The sequence below is a fragment of the Phyllobates terribilis genome, unplaced genomic scaffold, assembly GCF_046119375.1.
Source record: "Phyllobates terribilis strain yellow unplaced genomic scaffold, ASM4611937v1 Scaffold_4__5_contigs__length_816908805, whole genome shotgun sequence".
Taxonomy (NCBI): domain Eukaryota; kingdom Metazoa; phylum Chordata; class Amphibia; order Anura; family Dendrobatidae; genus Phyllobates; species Phyllobates terribilis.
Window position 1 is genome coordinate 179,581,628 of NW_027362764.1, and position 19,037 is coordinate 179,600,664.

The 19,037-nt window shown below is 40.6% G+C and overlaps 1 protein-coding gene across 2 annotated transcripts in view; it reads right to left on the bottom strand.

The window, feature by feature from the left end:
* The window catches only part of EFHB (EF-hand domain family member B), a 116,229-nt gene that overhangs the window by 19,608 nt on the left and 77,584 nt on the right, over positions 1-19,037 (bottom strand). For both annotated transcript variants that reach the window (XM_073676577.1, XM_073676576.1), the window contains exon 8: positions 6,100-6,167. In XM_073676577.1, the coding sequence (XP_073532678.1) occupies positions 6,100-6,167 (68 nt within the window). The remainder of the gene's footprint in view (positions 1-6,099; positions 6,168-19,037) is intronic.

Consider the following 19,037-nt stretch of genomic DNA (forward strand, 5'->3'; position numbering starts at 1 on the left):
AAACTATGCTATTCATCATATCGCCAAACAAAAAGTGGAAAAAAATGCGATCAAAAAGCAAAATGGAAATAAAAATGGTACAGCTGAAAACGTCATCTTATTCCGCAAAAAAAAAGCCGCCATAAAGCTCCATCAGCCAAAAAATAAAAAAGTTATAGCTTTCAGAATAAAGCGATGCAAAAAAATATTTTTTCTATAAAATTGTTTTATTGTATAAAAGCGCCAAAACATAAAAAAATATATACAGTAAGTGTAGTATCGCTGTAAACGTACTGACCCGAAGAATAATGCTGCCTTATCACTTTTACCACACGCAGAACGGCATAAAAAAAACCCTCAAAAAACAATTCCTGAATTGTTGGTTTTTGTTAATTTTACCTCGCAAAAAACGGAATCGAAAGTGATCAAAAAAGGTCACGTACCCAAAAATGGTACCAATAAAAATGTCAACTCGTCCCGCAAAAAACAAGCCGTCACTTTGTCGGCCGAAATATGGAAAAATTATAGCTCTCAAAATATGGCGATGCAAAAACTAGATTTAGCAAAAAGAGCGTCTTTTAGTGTGTGACAGCTGTCAGTCATAAAAACCCGATATAAATCTGGTATCTCTGTAATCACACCGATTCGAAGAATAAAGTAATCTCATCACTTATACCGCACGAGGAACGGCTTAAAAAATAAATAAAACCAATTCTTCACCTGCTACTGATTTGTTTATTATGTCTCCCAAATATCGCAGTAAGGCTCTGCTCACATTTATCCTGCGCTCTGTGCTGAGCACTTACACCAGAGTTTCTGTGTAAATCTCTGAAATACGTGATTCAGACGGAACCCATGACGGAAGATTCCCTGTAATGAGGCAGATATAGGCCACTGTGGATGCCGTCTGGCCTGTGATCCCACGGTGTCAGTTTTTTTAGGCGTGCATAAAAGTGCGGTTGGCTACAGTTTTGTGCACTTCTGAAAAAAAGGACACCGCTAAACAGAGGCCAGACGGATTCCAGAGTAACTCTGCTGCCTCATTACAGTGAATGGATCCCACAGGGGTTTCATCTGAATTACATCACTTGGAAATTTAGATGGTAACCCTGATGTAAGTGCTCAGCCTAGAGCACCGGATAAATGTTACGTAAAATGTTCCCAATAAAAGCTTCAACTCAGTCCTCAAAAAAAGCTAGTCCCCACTCAGGTCCGTCATCTGTTAAAAATATAAGGGACTTCCAAGTTACTGGTAGCAGAAAGGCTCTGGAAAAGCGAAATGGCCCTTGCCCCCCAAAAGAAATTCATAAAATTTTGTGCTCCCAAATCCAAATGCCTATTCTACAATAATTTGTTCTCCAATTGTCAAATAACGCTCCGTCCCTCCCAGATCTCGCCGTATGGCTAAGCGGTACGATACAGCCACATATGGGCTATTGCCACTTTTAGAAGAAATTGTGTGACACATTTCAGCACCATTTTTACCCATTTGCCTGTGTGAAAACGTAAAATCTGAGGGTAAAACATTTTTTTGTGGTAAAAATATAATTATGTTTTCTTCACTGCCCAATGCTATGAATTTAAAAATTAAAAAATACTCACTACTTCCCTAGATGAATTCCTTGAGAGGTGTAGTTTACAAAATGGGATCACTTGTGGGGGTTTCTGCTGTTTCGGCATGTCAGCGACTCTTCAAATGTGACATGGTGTCTGCAACCTATCCCAGCCAACATAGCGCTCCTTTCTCTTCCGAACCCTGCCGTACACCAAAGCAGTGGTTTTCCCCCACATATGGGGTATCGGGGTACTCAGGAGAAATTGCGCAACAAATTTCATGGTGCAATTTATCCTGTTATCCTTATGATAATGCAAAATTGGGGGATGAAAAACATTTTTTGTGGGAAAAATGTGAAAATTTTATTTTACGGCTCATTATTATAAACTTCTGTGAAGCACCTGGGGGTGCAAGGTGCTCACCACACATCTAGATAAGTTCCCTAAGGAGTCTAGTTTCCAAAATAGTGTCACTTGTGGGGGGTTTCCACTGTTTAGGCACATCAGGGGCTCCCCAAATGCAACATGGCGTCCGCTAATTATTCAAGCAAATTTTACATTCAAAAAGTCAAATGGCGCTCCTTCACTTCCAAACCCTGCCGTGCGCCCAAACAGTGGTTTTCCTCCACATATGGGGTATCAGCATGTTCAGGAGAAATTGCACAACAAACTTCATGGCGCAATTTCTCCTATTACCCTTATGATAATGAAAATTAAGGGATGAAAAACGTTTTTGTGGGAAAAATGTGAAAATTTTATTTTTACAGCTCAATATTATAAACTTCTGTAAAGCACCTTGAGGTTCAAGGTGCTCACCACACATCTAGATAAGTTCCCTAAGGGGTCTAGTTTCCAAAATGTTGTCACTTGTGGGGGGTTTCCACTGTTTAGGCACATCAGGAGCTCTCCAAACGCAACATGGCGTCCGCTAATTATTCAAACAAATTTTACATTCAAAAAGTCTAATGGTGCTCCTTTCCTTCCGAAACCTGCAGTGCGCCCAAACAGTGGTTTTCCCTCACATATGGGGTATCAGCGTACTCATGAGAAATTGCACTACAAATTATGTAGTCCATTTTTTCCTGTTACACTTGTGAAAATAAAAAAATTGGGTCTAAAGTAACATTTTTGTGAAAAAAAGTTAAATGTTCATTGTTTTCTTCCACATTCCAAAAATTCCCGTGAAACACCTGAAGGGTTAATAAACTTCTTGAATCTGGTTTTGAGCACCTTGAGGGGTGCAGTTTTTAGAGTGGTGTCACTTTTGGGTATTTTCTGTCATAAAGGCCCCTCAAAGTCACTTCAAATAAGATGTGGTCCCTAAAAAAATGTTTTTGTAAATTTTGTTGGAAAAATGAGAAATTGCTGGTCAACTTTTAACCCTTATAGCTTCCTAACAAAAAAAAATTTTGGTTCCAAAATTGTGCTGATGTAAAGTAGACATGTGGGAAATGTTATTTATTAACTATTTTGTGTGACATATCTCTCTGATTTAAGGGCATGAAAATTCAAAGTTTGAAAATTGCAAAATTTTCAAAATTTTTGCCAAATTTCCGATTTTTTCACAAATAAACGCAAGTGATATCTATTAAATTTACCATTATCATGAAGTACAATATGTCACGAAAAAACAATCTCAGAATCAGGGGGATCCGTTGAAGCGTTCCAGAATAATTACTTCATAAAGTGACAGTGGTCAGAATTGAAAAAATTGGCCTGGTCACAAAGGCAAAAACAGGCTCTGGCGCGAAGTGGTTAACACATAAAAAACAGGAAGTTCTTGAATGCATTTTTATGTGACGAAAGTCACCTGGATGGTACACAAGGATGGCACACTGATGGTACACACGTGCACACTGATGGCCAACAGAAAACCACACGCCTAGTAACAACGGACAGTCTCATGAGTACGTTTTTTTAAGCTGATGAGTGAAGGGGGTCTTATGTGGACTTAAAGAGGACCTATCAGTGCTCAGGAAGACGCAAAAACTGATAATAGATGAAGTGATAAGACTTTTCTCAAATACATGAGGGAAGATTTCCCTCAGTATTACAGGGTAGCAGGCAGTGGCGTCACTAGAGTCTGATGGACCCCGGTGCAAGATGTGAACCGGGCCACCCCCATCCTGTTATATATATATATATATATGTCCTGCATCCTGGTATATATATCCCCCATCCTGGTATACTGTATATGTCTCTTATCCTGAACCGCATTCTAGTATACAGTACAGACCAAAAGTTTGGACACACCTTCTCATTTAAAGATTTTTCTGTATTTTCATACTATGAAAATTGTACATTCACACTGAAGGCATCAAAACTATGAATTAACACATGTGGAATTATATACTTAACAAAAAAGTGTGAAACAACTGAAAATATGTCTTATATTCTAGGTTCTTCAAAGTAGCCACCTTTTGCTTTGATGACTGCTTTGCACACTCTTGGCATTCTCTTGATGAGCTTCAAGAGGTAGTCACCGGAAATGGTTTTCACTTCACAGGTGTGCCCTGTCAGGTTTAATAAGTGGGATTTCTTGCCTTATAAATGGGGTTGGGACCATCAGTTGTGTTGTGCAGAAGTCTGGTGGATACACAGCTGATAGTCCTACTGAATAAACTGTTAGAATTTGTATTATGGCAAGAAAAAAGCAGCTAAGTAAAGAAAAACGAGTGGCCATCATTACTTTAAGAAATGAAGGTCAGTCAGTGCGAAAAATTGGAAAAACTTTGAAAGTGTCTCCAAGTGTAGTTGCAAAAACCATCAAGCGCTACAAAGAAACTGGCTCACATGAGGACCGCCCCAGGAAAGGAAGACTAAGAGTCACCTCTGCTTCTGAGGATAAGTTTATCCGAGTCACCAGCCTCAGAAATCGCAGGTTAACAGCAGCTCAGATTAGAGACCAGGTCAATGCCACACAGAGTTCTAGCAGCAGACACATCTCTTCAACAACTGTTAAGAGGAGACTTTGTGCAGCAGGCCTTCATGGTAAAATAGCTGCTAGGAAACCACTGCTAAGGACAGGCAACAAGCAGAAGAGACTTGTTTGGGCTAAAGAACACAAGGAATGGACATTAGACCAGTGGAAATTTGTGCTTTTGTCTGATGAGTCCAAATTTGAGATCTTTGGTTCCAACCACCGTGTCTTTGTGCGACGCAGAAAAGGTGAAGGGATGGACTCTACATGCCTGGTTCCCACCGTGAAGCATGGAGGAGGAGGTGTGATGGTGTGGGGGTGCTTTGCTGGTGACACTGTTGGGGATTTATTCAAAATTGAAGGCATACTGAACCAGCATGGCTACCACAGCATCTTGCAGCGGCATGCTATTCCATCCGGTTTGCGTTTAGTTGGACCATCATTTATTTTTCAACAGGACAATGACCCCAAACACACCTCCAGGCTGTGTAAGGGCTATTTGACCAAGAAGGAGAGTGATGGGGTGCTACGCCAGATGACCTTGCCTCCACAGTCACCAGACCTGAACCCAATCAAGATGGTTTGGGGTGAGCTGGACCGCAGAGTGAAGGCAAAAGGGCCAACAAGTGCTAAGCATCTCTGGGAACTCCTTCAAGATTGTTGGAAGACAATTTCCGGTGACTACCTCTTGAAGCTCATCAAGAGAATGCCAATAGTGTGCAAAGCAGTCATCAAAGCAAAAGGTGGCTGCTTTGAAGAACCTAGAATATAAGACATATTTTCAGTTGTTTCACACTTTTTTGTTAAGAATATAATTCCACATGTGTTAATTCATAGTTTTGATGCCTTCAGTGTGAATGTACAATTTTCATAGTCATGAAAATACTGTATACCCCCCCCATCCTGGTAATATGTCCCTTATCCTGGCATATGTCCTTTATCCTGTGCCCCATCCTGGTCTTATGTTCCTTATCCTAGCATATGTCCCTTATTCTGGGACCCATTCTGGTATATGTCCCGCTCTACCACTGTTCTTTAATGTATAGAAAAAAATAAACGATTATACTCACCTTCCCTCCTCTCCCCGCCATGCAGCGTCCTCTTCTGAATCTGGCAGCTGACGTCAGCTGTTGACCTCTAACTGGATTGCAATGTGTCTTGCAGAGCATGGACCTGACGGGTCTGTGGCCCGCAATACACTTCAACTGCATGTGCATCCTCAGACGTATATCCAGTTGAAGTTTCTGCACGGGCCCGGTCATGACCTCTGCGACAGCGGTCGTTTTGCCCCTTGTAGCAGGTTTTACATTCTTTTAACTGGAGTGAGTGCAAAATATGGTGAGAATCTCTTCTCTAGGAGACACCAGCTGTGAGGGGGCAGCTGCTTCTATACAGCTCCAGTAAATAGAGCTTTTTGCTGACATTACAGAATTTAGGGAGTACTCCTAGGTTAGAGTCACTGGTCCATAGAATATAATAAAAGAATAATTTAATCTACCATAATTTTCTAAAAAATTCACAGAAATTAATTACTAAACATAGTAGATTATTTCACTAATGGTTCCCAATGGTCAATGGATCAATAAAAAAATATGAAAACATGTAAAATGGAAAAATATATTTTTATATTGCAAAAGAAATCTTACCATATGCTTCAGGTTTAAGTAGCATCCCAAATGTATGATCAGCAGGAACCTTCAATGTGTCTGCAATCCTGTGAAGTATATAAAATATGTCTACATAAGTATGAGCGGGAAATATCACAGAAGTAACAACATTTTTTTTTATTCAGTTAGAGTTTGACATTAATCTCTGTATTATTATATCAATTATGTGGGGGGTGTCAAGGTCTCAGCTTGCAATCATTAAATGGAATCGCCAATCTTTACTTCCATGGGATAAAAATCTGCTCGGGTCATATGATAGACAAAAGGTTTCATGGCTCCTCACAGTTATCAGAGCGGTTTGCTGTAAAAAGCCAAACACCTACCATGTCATATAAAATAACAGCAAGGAGAAGTTTTAAAAACCTTGAGAAATTAACAGAGTAAGGATAATTAAAATTTGAGTCTCTTTTTATCCTACATTTATATTGGTTTTACATAACAAGAACATGGTTGCTGATTGTGATACCGAACACAACCTATGGATAGGTGTGGCACTACATACAGTATCAATAAAAATATCAGACCATCATGGAAAAAGCAAGCCCTCACACAGCTTCATAGACCAAAAAATAAAAATGTTACAGGTTTTGAAAAATTGTAACTCAAGCTAATTTTTTTTTTTTTTTTTTTTTTTTTTTTTACAAATTTTTATTTTTTTTTACCACTTAAATTAAAAAAAAAAAGCAAGTTTGGTATCAGCATTTTGAGAGCAGGATTTATTTATCTATCCTGACTCCATTTTGGTTATTCTATGTGCATCTCCTGCTTTTCAAAATGGAGTCTGTGTATGTTTTGAGAAAAGGAGTTTCTGGAATTTCTTGGTCTAAAGGGACTTGGAGGTAGGGAAAGGGGAAGGGAAAGGAAAGACCTAGGGTGTAGACAGCATTAACTTTAGCCAATCAGATGTATGTTTGCTAGTGCCAGCACATACAGGTGCATCTCACTAAATTAGAATATCATCAAAAAGTTAATTTATTTCAGTTCTTCAATACAAAAAGTGAAACTCATATATTAAAACAAAAGTCATTATCTCAGTAAATTAGAATACTTTATAACAACAGCTTGAAAAATGTTTTTAAAATCTGAAATGTTGGCCTACTGAAATGTATGTTCAGTAAATGCACTCAATACTTGGTCGGCACTCCTTTTGCATCAATTACTGCATCAATGCAGCGTGGCATGGAGACGATCAGCCTGTGGCACTGCTGCGGTGTTATGGAAGCCCAGGTTGCTTTGATAGCAGCCTTCAGCTCATCTGCATTGTTGGATCTGGAGTCTCTCATCTTCCTCCTCACAATACCTCATAGATTCTCTATGGGGTTAAGGTCAGGCGAGTTTGCTGGCCAATCAAGCACAGTGATACTGTTGTTTTTAAACCAGGTATTGGTACTTTTGGCAGTGTGGACAGGTGCCAAGTCCTGCTGGAGAATGAAATTTCCATCTCCAAAAAGCTTGTCGGCAGAGGGAAGCATGACGTGCTCTAAAATTTCCTGGTAGACGGCTGCGCTGACTTTGGTCTTGATAAAACACAGTGGACCTACACCAGCAGATGACATGGCTCCTCAAACCATCACTGATTGTGGAAACTTCACACTAGAAATCAAGCAGCTTGGATTGTGTGCCTCTCCACTCTTCCTCCAGTCTCTGGGACCTTGATTTCCAAATGAAAATTGGAACTCTTTGACCTTGTGGAGTGTGTCAATGACTGCCTTCTGGACATCTGTCAAGTCAGCAGTCTTTCCCATGATTGTGGAGCCTACTGATACAAACTAAGGGACCTTTTTACACACTTAGGAAGCCTTTGCCGGTGTTTTTTGTTAATTATTTTAATTTACTGAGATAATGACTTTTGTGTTTTCATTGGCTGTAAGCCATAATCATGAACATTAACAGAAATAAACACTTGAAATATATCACTCTGCTTGTAATGACTCTATATATGAGTTTCACTTTTTGTATTGAAGAAGTGAAATAAATTAACTTTTTGATGACATTCTAATTTTGTGAGAAGTACCTGTATGTGGAGAGAAGCTGAGCCAATTATATTCTTACAATGTATGTCCAGTAAAAACCCATATAAACCCTGATGGATTATATAATAAACAGAGTTCTGTTCTGATACTAAGAGTGTAAGTGTAAGTAGTGATGATCGAGCATGCTCGTTGCTCGAGATTTACGAGCATGCTCGGGCGCGCACCTATTATCTTCATACAAACAGAAAAAAGAACGAAGGAGGAGCCTAAAGTATTGCAAAAAATATATAATATTTATTAGAGTAAATATTTAATCAGACATATATAGGAGCAAAAAAAGAGGTATGAGGCAACAAACCACAACAACCCTCCCCGCATGGTTACCACCAAGGAAAGACTAGCAATAAAAAGAGGTAACAGCTGGATATTAAGATATAATGTCCATACACCAACCATATCAAGGTCAGCCTAGTATCCCCATATAAATATCATAGATAAATATTGATAAATAGTATATCTAATAATATTGATGTACGCTGCCCTAATACGACTGTCTATATCATGGGTAATGACTTCCCATTCATATATAATATATAGCAAAAAATCACCACTGTATACATACCAGGGATGTGAATAGAAGATACAGACAGAGGTAATCAGAGGGCAGAAGTCCGTCCAGGGGGCAGCACACGCGGAGCAGGGATGCCCCGACGCGTGTTTCGGTCTTCCCTTCATCAGGGGGCATGTTTTGCCTGTTTTTCAAGCATTCCTCACATGTATTAAAGCTTTCAAACAGTCGCAAATCATGTTCACGGAGCGACAAAAACTTAACGCCAGAGCACGCTGAAGATAATAGGTGCTCGCCCGAGCATGCTCGTAAATCTCGAGCAACGAGCATGCTCAATCATCACTAGTAAGAAGCTTTATTCTTACACTACCTGAATTTGTACCTCTGTCTTGGCCCCGCTGTGTTTTGGGTAAATGTGTCACAGGTCATTTGATCTGTTCATAGTAAGTGGGTCCATTATTGTTAGACAAAGAACCCTGAGGATATCTTGTGTACTGTGTTGAATTCCTGTTTTGTATGTTGTTTGGGAAGTGTGGATTTGGCATTTCACTGTCCGTCGGGTTGGATTATAATGAATAGTCGATTGTACCTAGTGGAGCCAACGTTGCTGATTGCCGGCAGCAGCCTTTTGTAGTGGTAAGGAAACCCATATGGTTCTGGACCCTAGATGTAGGGGCCGATGGTTTTCGTCTGATTTTATATAAGTCAACCATGAAGTGAGAGAGTAGGAGACCATAGTGAAAGGTGAGAGTTCCCACTGGTTTACCTCTCTAGTCCAGTATTCCTGTTGTAAGAGACAGAAGATGGGTAATCTGTCCACTAAGGGACAGACTGAGCATGGTAGAGATGCTGTTGAATTGGTGAAGGAGAAAGAAGAAAATAAATTTGTGCAGAAAATGGGTAGGTTGTGTTCAGCGTCTGCTTGTCTACAGAGTGGCAGGCTTACTGAAGATTTCTGTAAAAGTGTATTGAAGCAAAAGAGAAGATATTTAAATGATGCTGGCTTGTTTGATCAGGCTGAGATATGGTGGAAAACCTCTAAATGTGTAACTAGAGGCGAGTTAAAGGAAGAAAAACATGGTGATACTCCAAGTAGCCAAACGTGTGGAAGCAACTAATGCCCTAAACAACAAGGCAAAAATTCAGTCCCGAGCCCCTCCTATATATGACCAGACCCAGCAAGGGGAACAGACCAGGTGAGGATGAAGAAATTTCACATGTTAGAATTGTGGAAAGCCTGGACACATAAGGAGAAATTGCACACTCCCTCCTAAACTCAGAGGAGAGCATGGTAACCACCCTCCTCCTCCCTTCTCCAGCGGGGGAGTCAGGGTCTCACTAAGTCATAAATGCAGTGCAGATAGTCTTTGATAAGTCTGCTGAAACTGTTCTGACTTTCTCCCTCACTGTTTATGCTGTTTATGTCCCTCATGATGTTACTGCCATTCTTTCTCAAGTCTAATCAAAACATCTCAGTACTGCTCGTCATCTCAGGTTTCAATGTGCCCTCCTTATGCCTGATAATATCACCATTCACTGCTTCACTACTCTGAATACAGCCACCTTGTTGCCCCTGGAGGGGGAGGGGGTGGTAGTGGTAACCTGGGTGACCTGCTGGTGGAGCCAGAAGAGGAACATGACTGTATACAACTAATGTCCCAGGAAACAGCGGGTTTCAGTCATGTTACCAATATCCCACTAGATAACCCAGACCATGAGCTCTTTGTGGATGGAGTGAATGGCCAGTTCTACACTGGATATGGTGTTGTTTTCCTCCGTTAAAACAATAAAAGTCGTACCACTTCACTCACACATGTCCGCCCAGGAAGCTGAACTCCATGCTCTAGAATAAGCCTGCAGACATGCTAAAGACCAAACTGCCACCATTTATACAGACAGCCGCTATGCTTTTGGGATAGCTCATGACTATGGACCTATATGAAGAGCTTCACGGTGGCAGGCAAGCCTATCAAGAATTATAAATCCGTCCAATGCCTGATGGAGGCCCTACTTTTACCCAAGAAAGTTGCTATAGTGAAAGTCAAAGGCCATGCAAAGGATGACTAAACTACAGCTAAAGGCAACCACCTGGCCGACCAGACAGCAAAATCTGCAACTTACCAACCAAGAGACAACCCTGCCAGGGTGGAAGCTGCACAGGTGGCCTCCACCGCGGACCGACCTGTGACCTATGACCTTCTCCAGAAGCTGCAACAACAGGCTGGTGTTGAATAATTCACCAAATGGCAAGAGAAGGGAGCTGTGCAGTCACCAGAAGGACTGTGGTACGTGAGGGACAAAGTTTGCCTTCGCCGGGTTCTGTATCCCACGATGGCTCAAGCACATCCACGGCAATATCCACCAATCAAAAACTGCCATGACAGACCTCGTCCACCGCCATTGGTATGCTCCTGGGTTCAGTGTCACTGCAGCCAAACATATTCAAGCCTGTCTGACCTGTGCGCTCAACAACATGGGACGCACCACGAAGACGCCTATGAGACAAACACTGAGGCCCCTGTTCCCATTCCATTGTCTAAAAAAAAAACAAAGACAAAAGCAAAATACACTAATGATAAATAATAAAGGGTATTTAGTTAACATAAATTTTGATCAAAATAATGTAAAAGCCTTACAGCCACGTCACGGCAACCCTTATGGGACAGTCCTAACTCTAATATTAAAAGCTTACCATTTGTCAAGTGACATACATATGGATAAGGACAGAGAGACTGAACCCTTAGTAGAAGCATGGACCCGAGAGGCAGAATGAACCTTTCAGCTCAGACAAAGGGCGGCCACATCCTTATAAGCGCTAAAGCACATTAGACTACAAAGAAAAAAACTGGGAGTCTGGTCCATGCTTCTACTAAGGGTTCAGTCTCTCTGCCGTTATCCATATGTATGTCACTTGACAAATGGTAAGGTTTTAATATTAGAGTTAGGACTGTCTCATAAGGGTTGCCGTGACGTGGCGGGATGGCTTTTACATTATTTTGATCAAAATTTATGTTAACTAAATACCCTTTATTATTTATCATTATTTCTATGCACTGTGCGATTTATCCATTTACTTTTAGGTATTAGTGTATTTTGCTTTTGTCTTTGATTTTTTTCTGTCTAATGGCCTTATGGTGAACATGCATTTACATTTTGCATGCACATCAATATACGTTTCAGTTCAGACTCCCAGGTTTTTTCTTTCTAGTCTAATGTGCTTTAGTGCATATAAGGGTGTGGCCGCCCTTTGTCTGAGCTGAAAGGTTCATTCTGCCTCTAAGGTCCATGCTTCTACTAAGGGTTCAGTCTCTTTGCCCTTATCCATATGTATGTCACTTGACAAATGGTAAGGTTTTAATATTAGAGTTAGGACTGTCCCATAAGGGTTGCCATGTCGTGGCGGGATGGCTTTTACATTATTTTGATCAAAATTTATGTTAACTAAATACCCTTTATTATTTATCATTATTTCTATGCACTGTGCAATTTATCCATTTACTTTTAGGTATTAGTGTATTTTGCTTTTGTCTTTGTTTTTTTTCTGTCTAATGGCCTTATGTGAACATGCATTTACATTTTGCATGCACAGGTTTTTTCCAGTCCATTGTCTTCAGATAGACTATATTCACTTTCCCAACATGCAAACCAATGAGTATGTACTTGTGTGTCAACCTCTTTTCAGGAGGGCCAGAAGCGTACCCCGTGTGGTAAGCTACCGCCAAGGCTACAGCAAAGAAACTATTCTTATAAGTCGTCTGCAGATATGGCGTGCGTGAGACCATAGAGAGTGACAGAGGCATCCATTTTACCAGAGAAGTAATGGAGGAAATAAGGTCCGCCCTGGGAGCAAAACAGGTCTTTCATTTCCTTTACTATCCACAAAGTAGCAGTAGAGTAGAGAGATTGAATGGGACCCCGAAACTGAAAATTAAAAAAAAACAATGCTGAAACAAGCAGACCATGGACAGAATGCTTGCCCCTTGCACTCTTCTTAATCAGGTATACTCTCAACAAAAAGACAGGCATCAGCCCATATGATATGTTATTTGGGTCAGCCTCTAGGCTAGGGTTGTATTTTCCACAGCAGCTCCACATGCAACATGATAGGCTGTCTTCTTATGTTATTGCACTCACAAAATGTTTTTCTAACATATACTCTTGAGTTTAATTTTCTCTTCCAGATCCAGATTTTGTGGAAGGGAGCCACTCCCTGCATCCAGAGACTAGGTAGTGGTCAAAAGAAACGTCAGAAGAGTCCTTGAGCCTTGATTTGATTGGACCTTCCAAGTTTTGCTCACAACTGAGGCGGCCGTAAAGCTCAAGGGAAAGCCCAACTAGATCCATGTCTCACACTGCAAGAAGACAGCTGAGCCCAAGAAAGCCACCGAATTATGTGAATACACACCCTGTGCCTTATCCTCTTCATCTTGATAAATGGGGGCTCATTAAGACTATGACCCAAGAGAGAAAGAATGGGGAGCTAGTTACCATTTTCTTGTTTAATAACTCAGCCCTGTGATCAGTTATAAATTTGAACTGTGTAACATGATCTCCTGCCCTAGGGTGTTGTGGTAGCGTGGGGACACCTATAGACTCACCCAAAAGTATATATTTGTCACCACCGCCAATACTGGCTATGGGTCTGATTGTGAGTCCCGGAATATGGTGGAGTCAAAAACTGGGAAAGACAGGGCCTACAACCCTTCTGTAGCCTGAGAAAAGACAGCAAGGGTAGAAGCCTCCTTACTAGAATGACTGTTACTACCGGAATACATGTCCAAACATTGTACAGTAGGGTCCTTTCTTACTTGTAAGTCTACCTATGAAGCCCTAGGCAATAGCATGGAAGCTTTATAGCAATATAACAATCTACAAAGAAAAAAGGTCCTCCAACAACCATCAAGGTTAAATGAGTAAATTTTATCGACACAGAAAGATTTCGATAAAACACATAAAATAAGGAGATGCCAATATGGTAGACAAAAATGAAAAACTGAACAGAAATGTGTCTGGGGTTGATAAGTATGGCCAGTGTCACATAGCACTATATGTGTACAAAGGTATCTATGTTGGAACCAAGGAGATTGATCTGATGTTACTAATATGCATATATACATATAAACCGTAAGGATTGAAATGATCTGCACCTGTAATATACAGAGATAGTCATAGCAAATAACTGAATAAGGTTTTTAGACATACATTATAGTAGATACGATGTAAGTTATTACAATCATTATAGATGGGGTAAATAAATATAAAGTGCACAGATCAACATAATGAGATAGATTCATAAAAGGTGCCAGTAGCAAAAGTGCAGCGTGCAACAGGAAAGTAATCTACTTGACAGCTAGACAAGAAAAAATGCTCAGAGGTGTTGGAATATCTTCCCAGTGTATACTGTGTAGAAGACAAAGATGAATATGTTTAAGAAATATGAAATTTGTTCAAAGAAAAATAAGAATTCTATATCAATTTTGATGTGATCATTGTTTTGTATGCAGACAACCCAGAGGCATAGTAACCATACATCTATGCTTATGAAATTGCAATAGTCAGAGCATTAGAATACACTTGCAAACAGGTAAACCAGAGAAATATTACAACCATACAGCGTACTAATTCTAATCATATCAACCAAGACATAACAGAACGTTTTGTTCTTGTTACCCAGAATACAGATCTCATCAGTGTCGCCCCTGACGTGCGTTTCAACCAATCTTCCTCAGAATATTCTGACTGGTGGCAGGAGAAGGGTGTAGAAGACAGACCATGGATAGGAAGGTAGATGCTAAGGCTGATTTAATCTTTGGCATCAGCCCTAGATGAATGAAAGTCGGTACTGATCAATGCCTGACTCATTTTGACATATGTAAAGTTTTCCATGCTTTCAGCACATAACCAGATCTGCTTAGGTGTGACAAAGCCATCGGCCTCACTAGATACCTTCTTTGACATTACAGTGGACATGACAGTATGCCAATAAAAACTGGGCCAGTTCATGAGATAGGGGCTCAAGATAAAACTGATCTATCATATAAAATATGCTGAAGCTGTTGCTTCTGCCTTTTGCTACCTGTTATAGGCCTAACACGGGCTCAGGTGGGGAAGCATCGTGCCTGCATCAGGGACTGCAGAGGTGTCAGCTGGTCAGATGTGCAGCCAGCAGGTGCCTGCTGCTAGGCAAAAGCTTTGCAAAGCCGGTAACATCACTTATCCTGGTAATAAGCCAATTTGGACTCCCTTTCTGAAGTAAGAAAAATATATAAATTTTGCTTTTATAGTGAGGGTCTTGGCTGTCCAATTGATTGTTGGCAACAATATGCCTGTCATGCTGGTCAGCATTACTGATGGTCCTGTTGGTTCATTTTCATCACTCTGCTGTGATGATTGGTTATCATGGCCAGCATCGTCGTCATATTCACTCTGTCAGCCTTGTCTCCTGCTTGAGACGATTCTATGTCCCCCTCCAAATTAACCTGCTGCTGCTCATCCTCCTCCTTCCCCACCTTCAAACTTGCTGCACGGACCATGGACCTCGTGGTTACTCAACAGATACAGGGTGGCCATGAGCATGTGTAAGTTGCTGTTTTTCCTCAATGCCCTCTTGCATTCTGGTGTTTTTCCAAGATAAATATGAGAATAATATTGTTGACTCCACACTTGTCCCTACTGACAAATTTGGTTAAGTCTCCAAAAGGGCATCAGTAGGCGACCCACATTCCTCATCAGTTGCAAATGGCAAATCTCAAGTACCCCACACTCCAGTATGGCTGCTGCATTATATAGATTGTCAGTGCTCTAGGCTCCTTGTGCAGACACTTTAACATATTTAGTGTCAAATTTCAGTGGGTTACAATATCGGAAATTAGAATGCGCTCTGGCAGACAATTCTGATTTTGCAAAGCTAGAAGGGGGTGCTTTGCCAAGTAAGCACAGTATAATTGAACTGACAGTTTCCTAGTCATAGGAACTACCCGCCTCAAGCAGGTATATTTGCAAAAGTAATATTGCAACATTAAATTTAGGATGTGGGCCATGCAAGTAGCATGGGATAGTCTGACTGACCATAAGGCAGCCAGAATGTTCTAGACATTGGAGCTCATGCGGAGTAAGACCATCAGTAGTGGTGGGTGACAATAATGATGGTGCTGATGACATCAATCAAGTACTACTTGAAGGTATGATCTGACTGACAGAAAAATGAGCGAGATGATAAGGTGGCGGACAACTTGAGGCTTGCTCTGACTACTGCCTGACTTGCTCTTCCCAAATGAGCAAGTGCTGTCGCTTCATGTGCTGATGGAGAGCCATAGCTCTTATTCTATGCAATCTGGGACATTCACAGCTTAATTTCCTCTTGTAGAGCCTGCAGACTGCAAATAAATTGCTGGTAGCAACTAACAAAAAGACCTCCAATACACAAAATGCAAGCATGTATCAGAAAATAAATAGATGTCATGGACAGAATGGAAATTCCATTCTGTATAACATCAAGTGGTATGGTGATTGAGGAGTTGGCCCGAGCTGAACACTAACTAAAGCTGATGGTGTTGCTGTTAGAGGGTACATCATCCTGCTGTGAGTGAGACGAGAAATGTATCATATATTCCATTATGACCTCCACTTCCTCCCCTATGAAACGCTTGCCAGAGACAGAAAAGGCCTATTGTGACCTGTGTTTCGCATTACTGATGCTGAGACATTTGCTGTCAAAAACACCATCGGTGCTGGGTCTAAGGGCTCACAGATTTTTTTACCGTGGTATGGACAGTTTTTTTTCTCTCACGATACCATGTCATTTGCCACTGTCATCTTTATGTTTAACATACATTTTGAACACAAGTATAACATTGAAGTCCTTTAGTAAAATGTATTACCAGCCACACCTAACCATCCTTGGAAAACTATGGGTCAACTACAAATACAAGGCAGAGTTCACGCGATAGCCACATAGGTTAACCCAACACCAGCTTGCCCATGATATTGGTGCGTTGTGTATGTAGGTCTCCAATTTGACAATTTTAACAGGTTAAAAGGCGCAATTTGTTCTAATAATTTGTTTGGATAAATCAAACTAATTCCCCCTGCCCAAAATGGAATACGTAACAACAACAAATGCCAAGAGGTAGAAACAGCCTAAAAATCCAGCAACAGTCCACAGTATAGTTGTGGGGTGTGCGGTTGACAAATTGGAATAGTCAAACAGTTATGCAAAAAGTAAAGCATGTATAGAATGTTTTCAAATGTCTATTTTTCGTTTTTAAAACACTATTATCCACCCTGACCAAAAAACCTAACCCAGAATGCTATGCTGCTTTTTAGGTACACGTGTAATTTGCCGCAACAGTCAATAGTATTGCTGTGGTGAGTATGGTTGTTAAATTGTTTGTAAACTTTTGACTTTGCAGTAAGTAATAAAAATACGTTAAACCATTCTATCTCTCATTATTCTGGCATTTGTCAAATATTAAAAATGATGGTAATCCTAATTGACCTAAAACGGGAAAGGTTTATTCTGATTTCATGTCAGATATTGAGAAAAACATGCATACAGTGGAGGCCAAAAGTATTGGCACCCCTGCAATTCTGTCAGATAATACTCAGTTTCTTCCTGAAAATGATTGCAATCACAAATTCTTTGGTCTTGCAAGGAAAAAACACAAAAGAGAATGAAGCAAAAATCAAATCATTGATCATTTCACACAAAACTCCAAAAATGGGCCAGTCAAAAGTATTGGCACCCTCAGCCTAATACTTGGTTGCACAACCTTTAGCCAAAATAACTGCGAACAACCACTTCCGGTAACCATCAATGAGTTTCTTACAATGCTCTGCTGGAAGTGTAGACCATTCTTCTTTGGCAAACTGATCCAGGTCCCTGATATTTGAAGGGTGCCTTCTCCAAACTGCTATTTTGAGATCTCTCCACAGGTGTTCTATGGGATTCAGGTCTGGACTCATTGCTGGCCACCTTAGAAGTCTCCAGTGCTTTCTCTCAAACCATTTTATAGTGCTTTTGGAAGTGTGTTTTGGGTCATTGTCCTGCTGGAAGACCCATGACCTCTGAGGGAGACCCAGCTTTCTCACACTGGGCCCTACATTATGCTGCAAAATTTGTTGGTAGTCTTCAGACTTCATAATGCCATGCACACGGTCAAGCAGTCCAGTGCCAGAGGCAGCAAAGCAACCCCAAAACATCAGGGATCCTCCGCCATGTTTGACTGTAGGGACCATGTTCTTTTCTTTGAATGCCTCTTTTTTTTCCTGTACACTGTATGTTGATGCTTTTTCCCAAAAAGCTCTACTTTTGTCTCATCTGACCAGAGAACATTCTTCCAAAACGTTTTAGGCTTCCTCGGGTAAGCCTGGCTTTTTTATGTCTCGGGGTAAGAAGTGGGGTCTTCTTGGGTATCCTACCATACAGTCCCTTTTCATTCAGACGCTGACGAATAGTACGGGTTGACACTGTTGTACCCTCGGACTGCAGGGCAGCTTGAACTTGTTTGGATGTTAGTCGATGTTCTTTATCCACCATCCGCATAATCTTGCGTTGAAATCTCTCGTCAATTTTTCTTTTCCGTCCACATCTAGGGAGGTTAGCCACAGTGCCATGGGCTTTAAACTTCTTGATGACACTGTGCACGGAAGACACAGGAACATTCAGGCCTTTGGAGATGGACTTGTAGCCTTGAGATTGCTCATGCTTCCTCACAATTTGGTTTCTCAAGTCCTCAGACAGTTCTTTGGTCTTCTTTCTTCTCTCCATGCTCAATGTGGTACACAAAAGGACACAGGACAGAGGTTGAGTCAACTTTAATCCATGTTAACTGGCTGCAAGTGTGATTTAGTTATTGCCAATACCTGTTAGGTGCCACAGGTAAGTTACAGGTGCTGTTAATTACACGAATTAGAGAAGCATCATATGATTTTTCAAACAGTGCCAATACTTTTGTCCACCCCCTTTTTTAGGTTTGGTGTGGAATTATATCCAATTTGGCTTTAGGACAATTCTTTTTGTGTTTTTTCAATGAAGACAAATTAAATGAAGATAATAATACCAAAGAATTTGTGATTGCAATCATTTTAAGAAAGAAACTGAGTATTATCTGACAGTATTTGCAGGGGTGCCAATACTTTTGGCCACCACTGTATGCATCTTTTTATATAGTGTATGTAAACTTCTGGTTTCAACTGTAAATATATATTACTCCCGCCCCCGACTGCCGCAAAAAAAGAATAAATAAATATGTATTAAAAAAAGGAAGAACCAACTGGATGGACCAAGTGGTCTTTTTCTGCAGGCAAACATTCATTATGATGAAAACTGGATAAAAAAATGGATGTCTTCTAGAAATATGCTTCCTGAGCTTGAG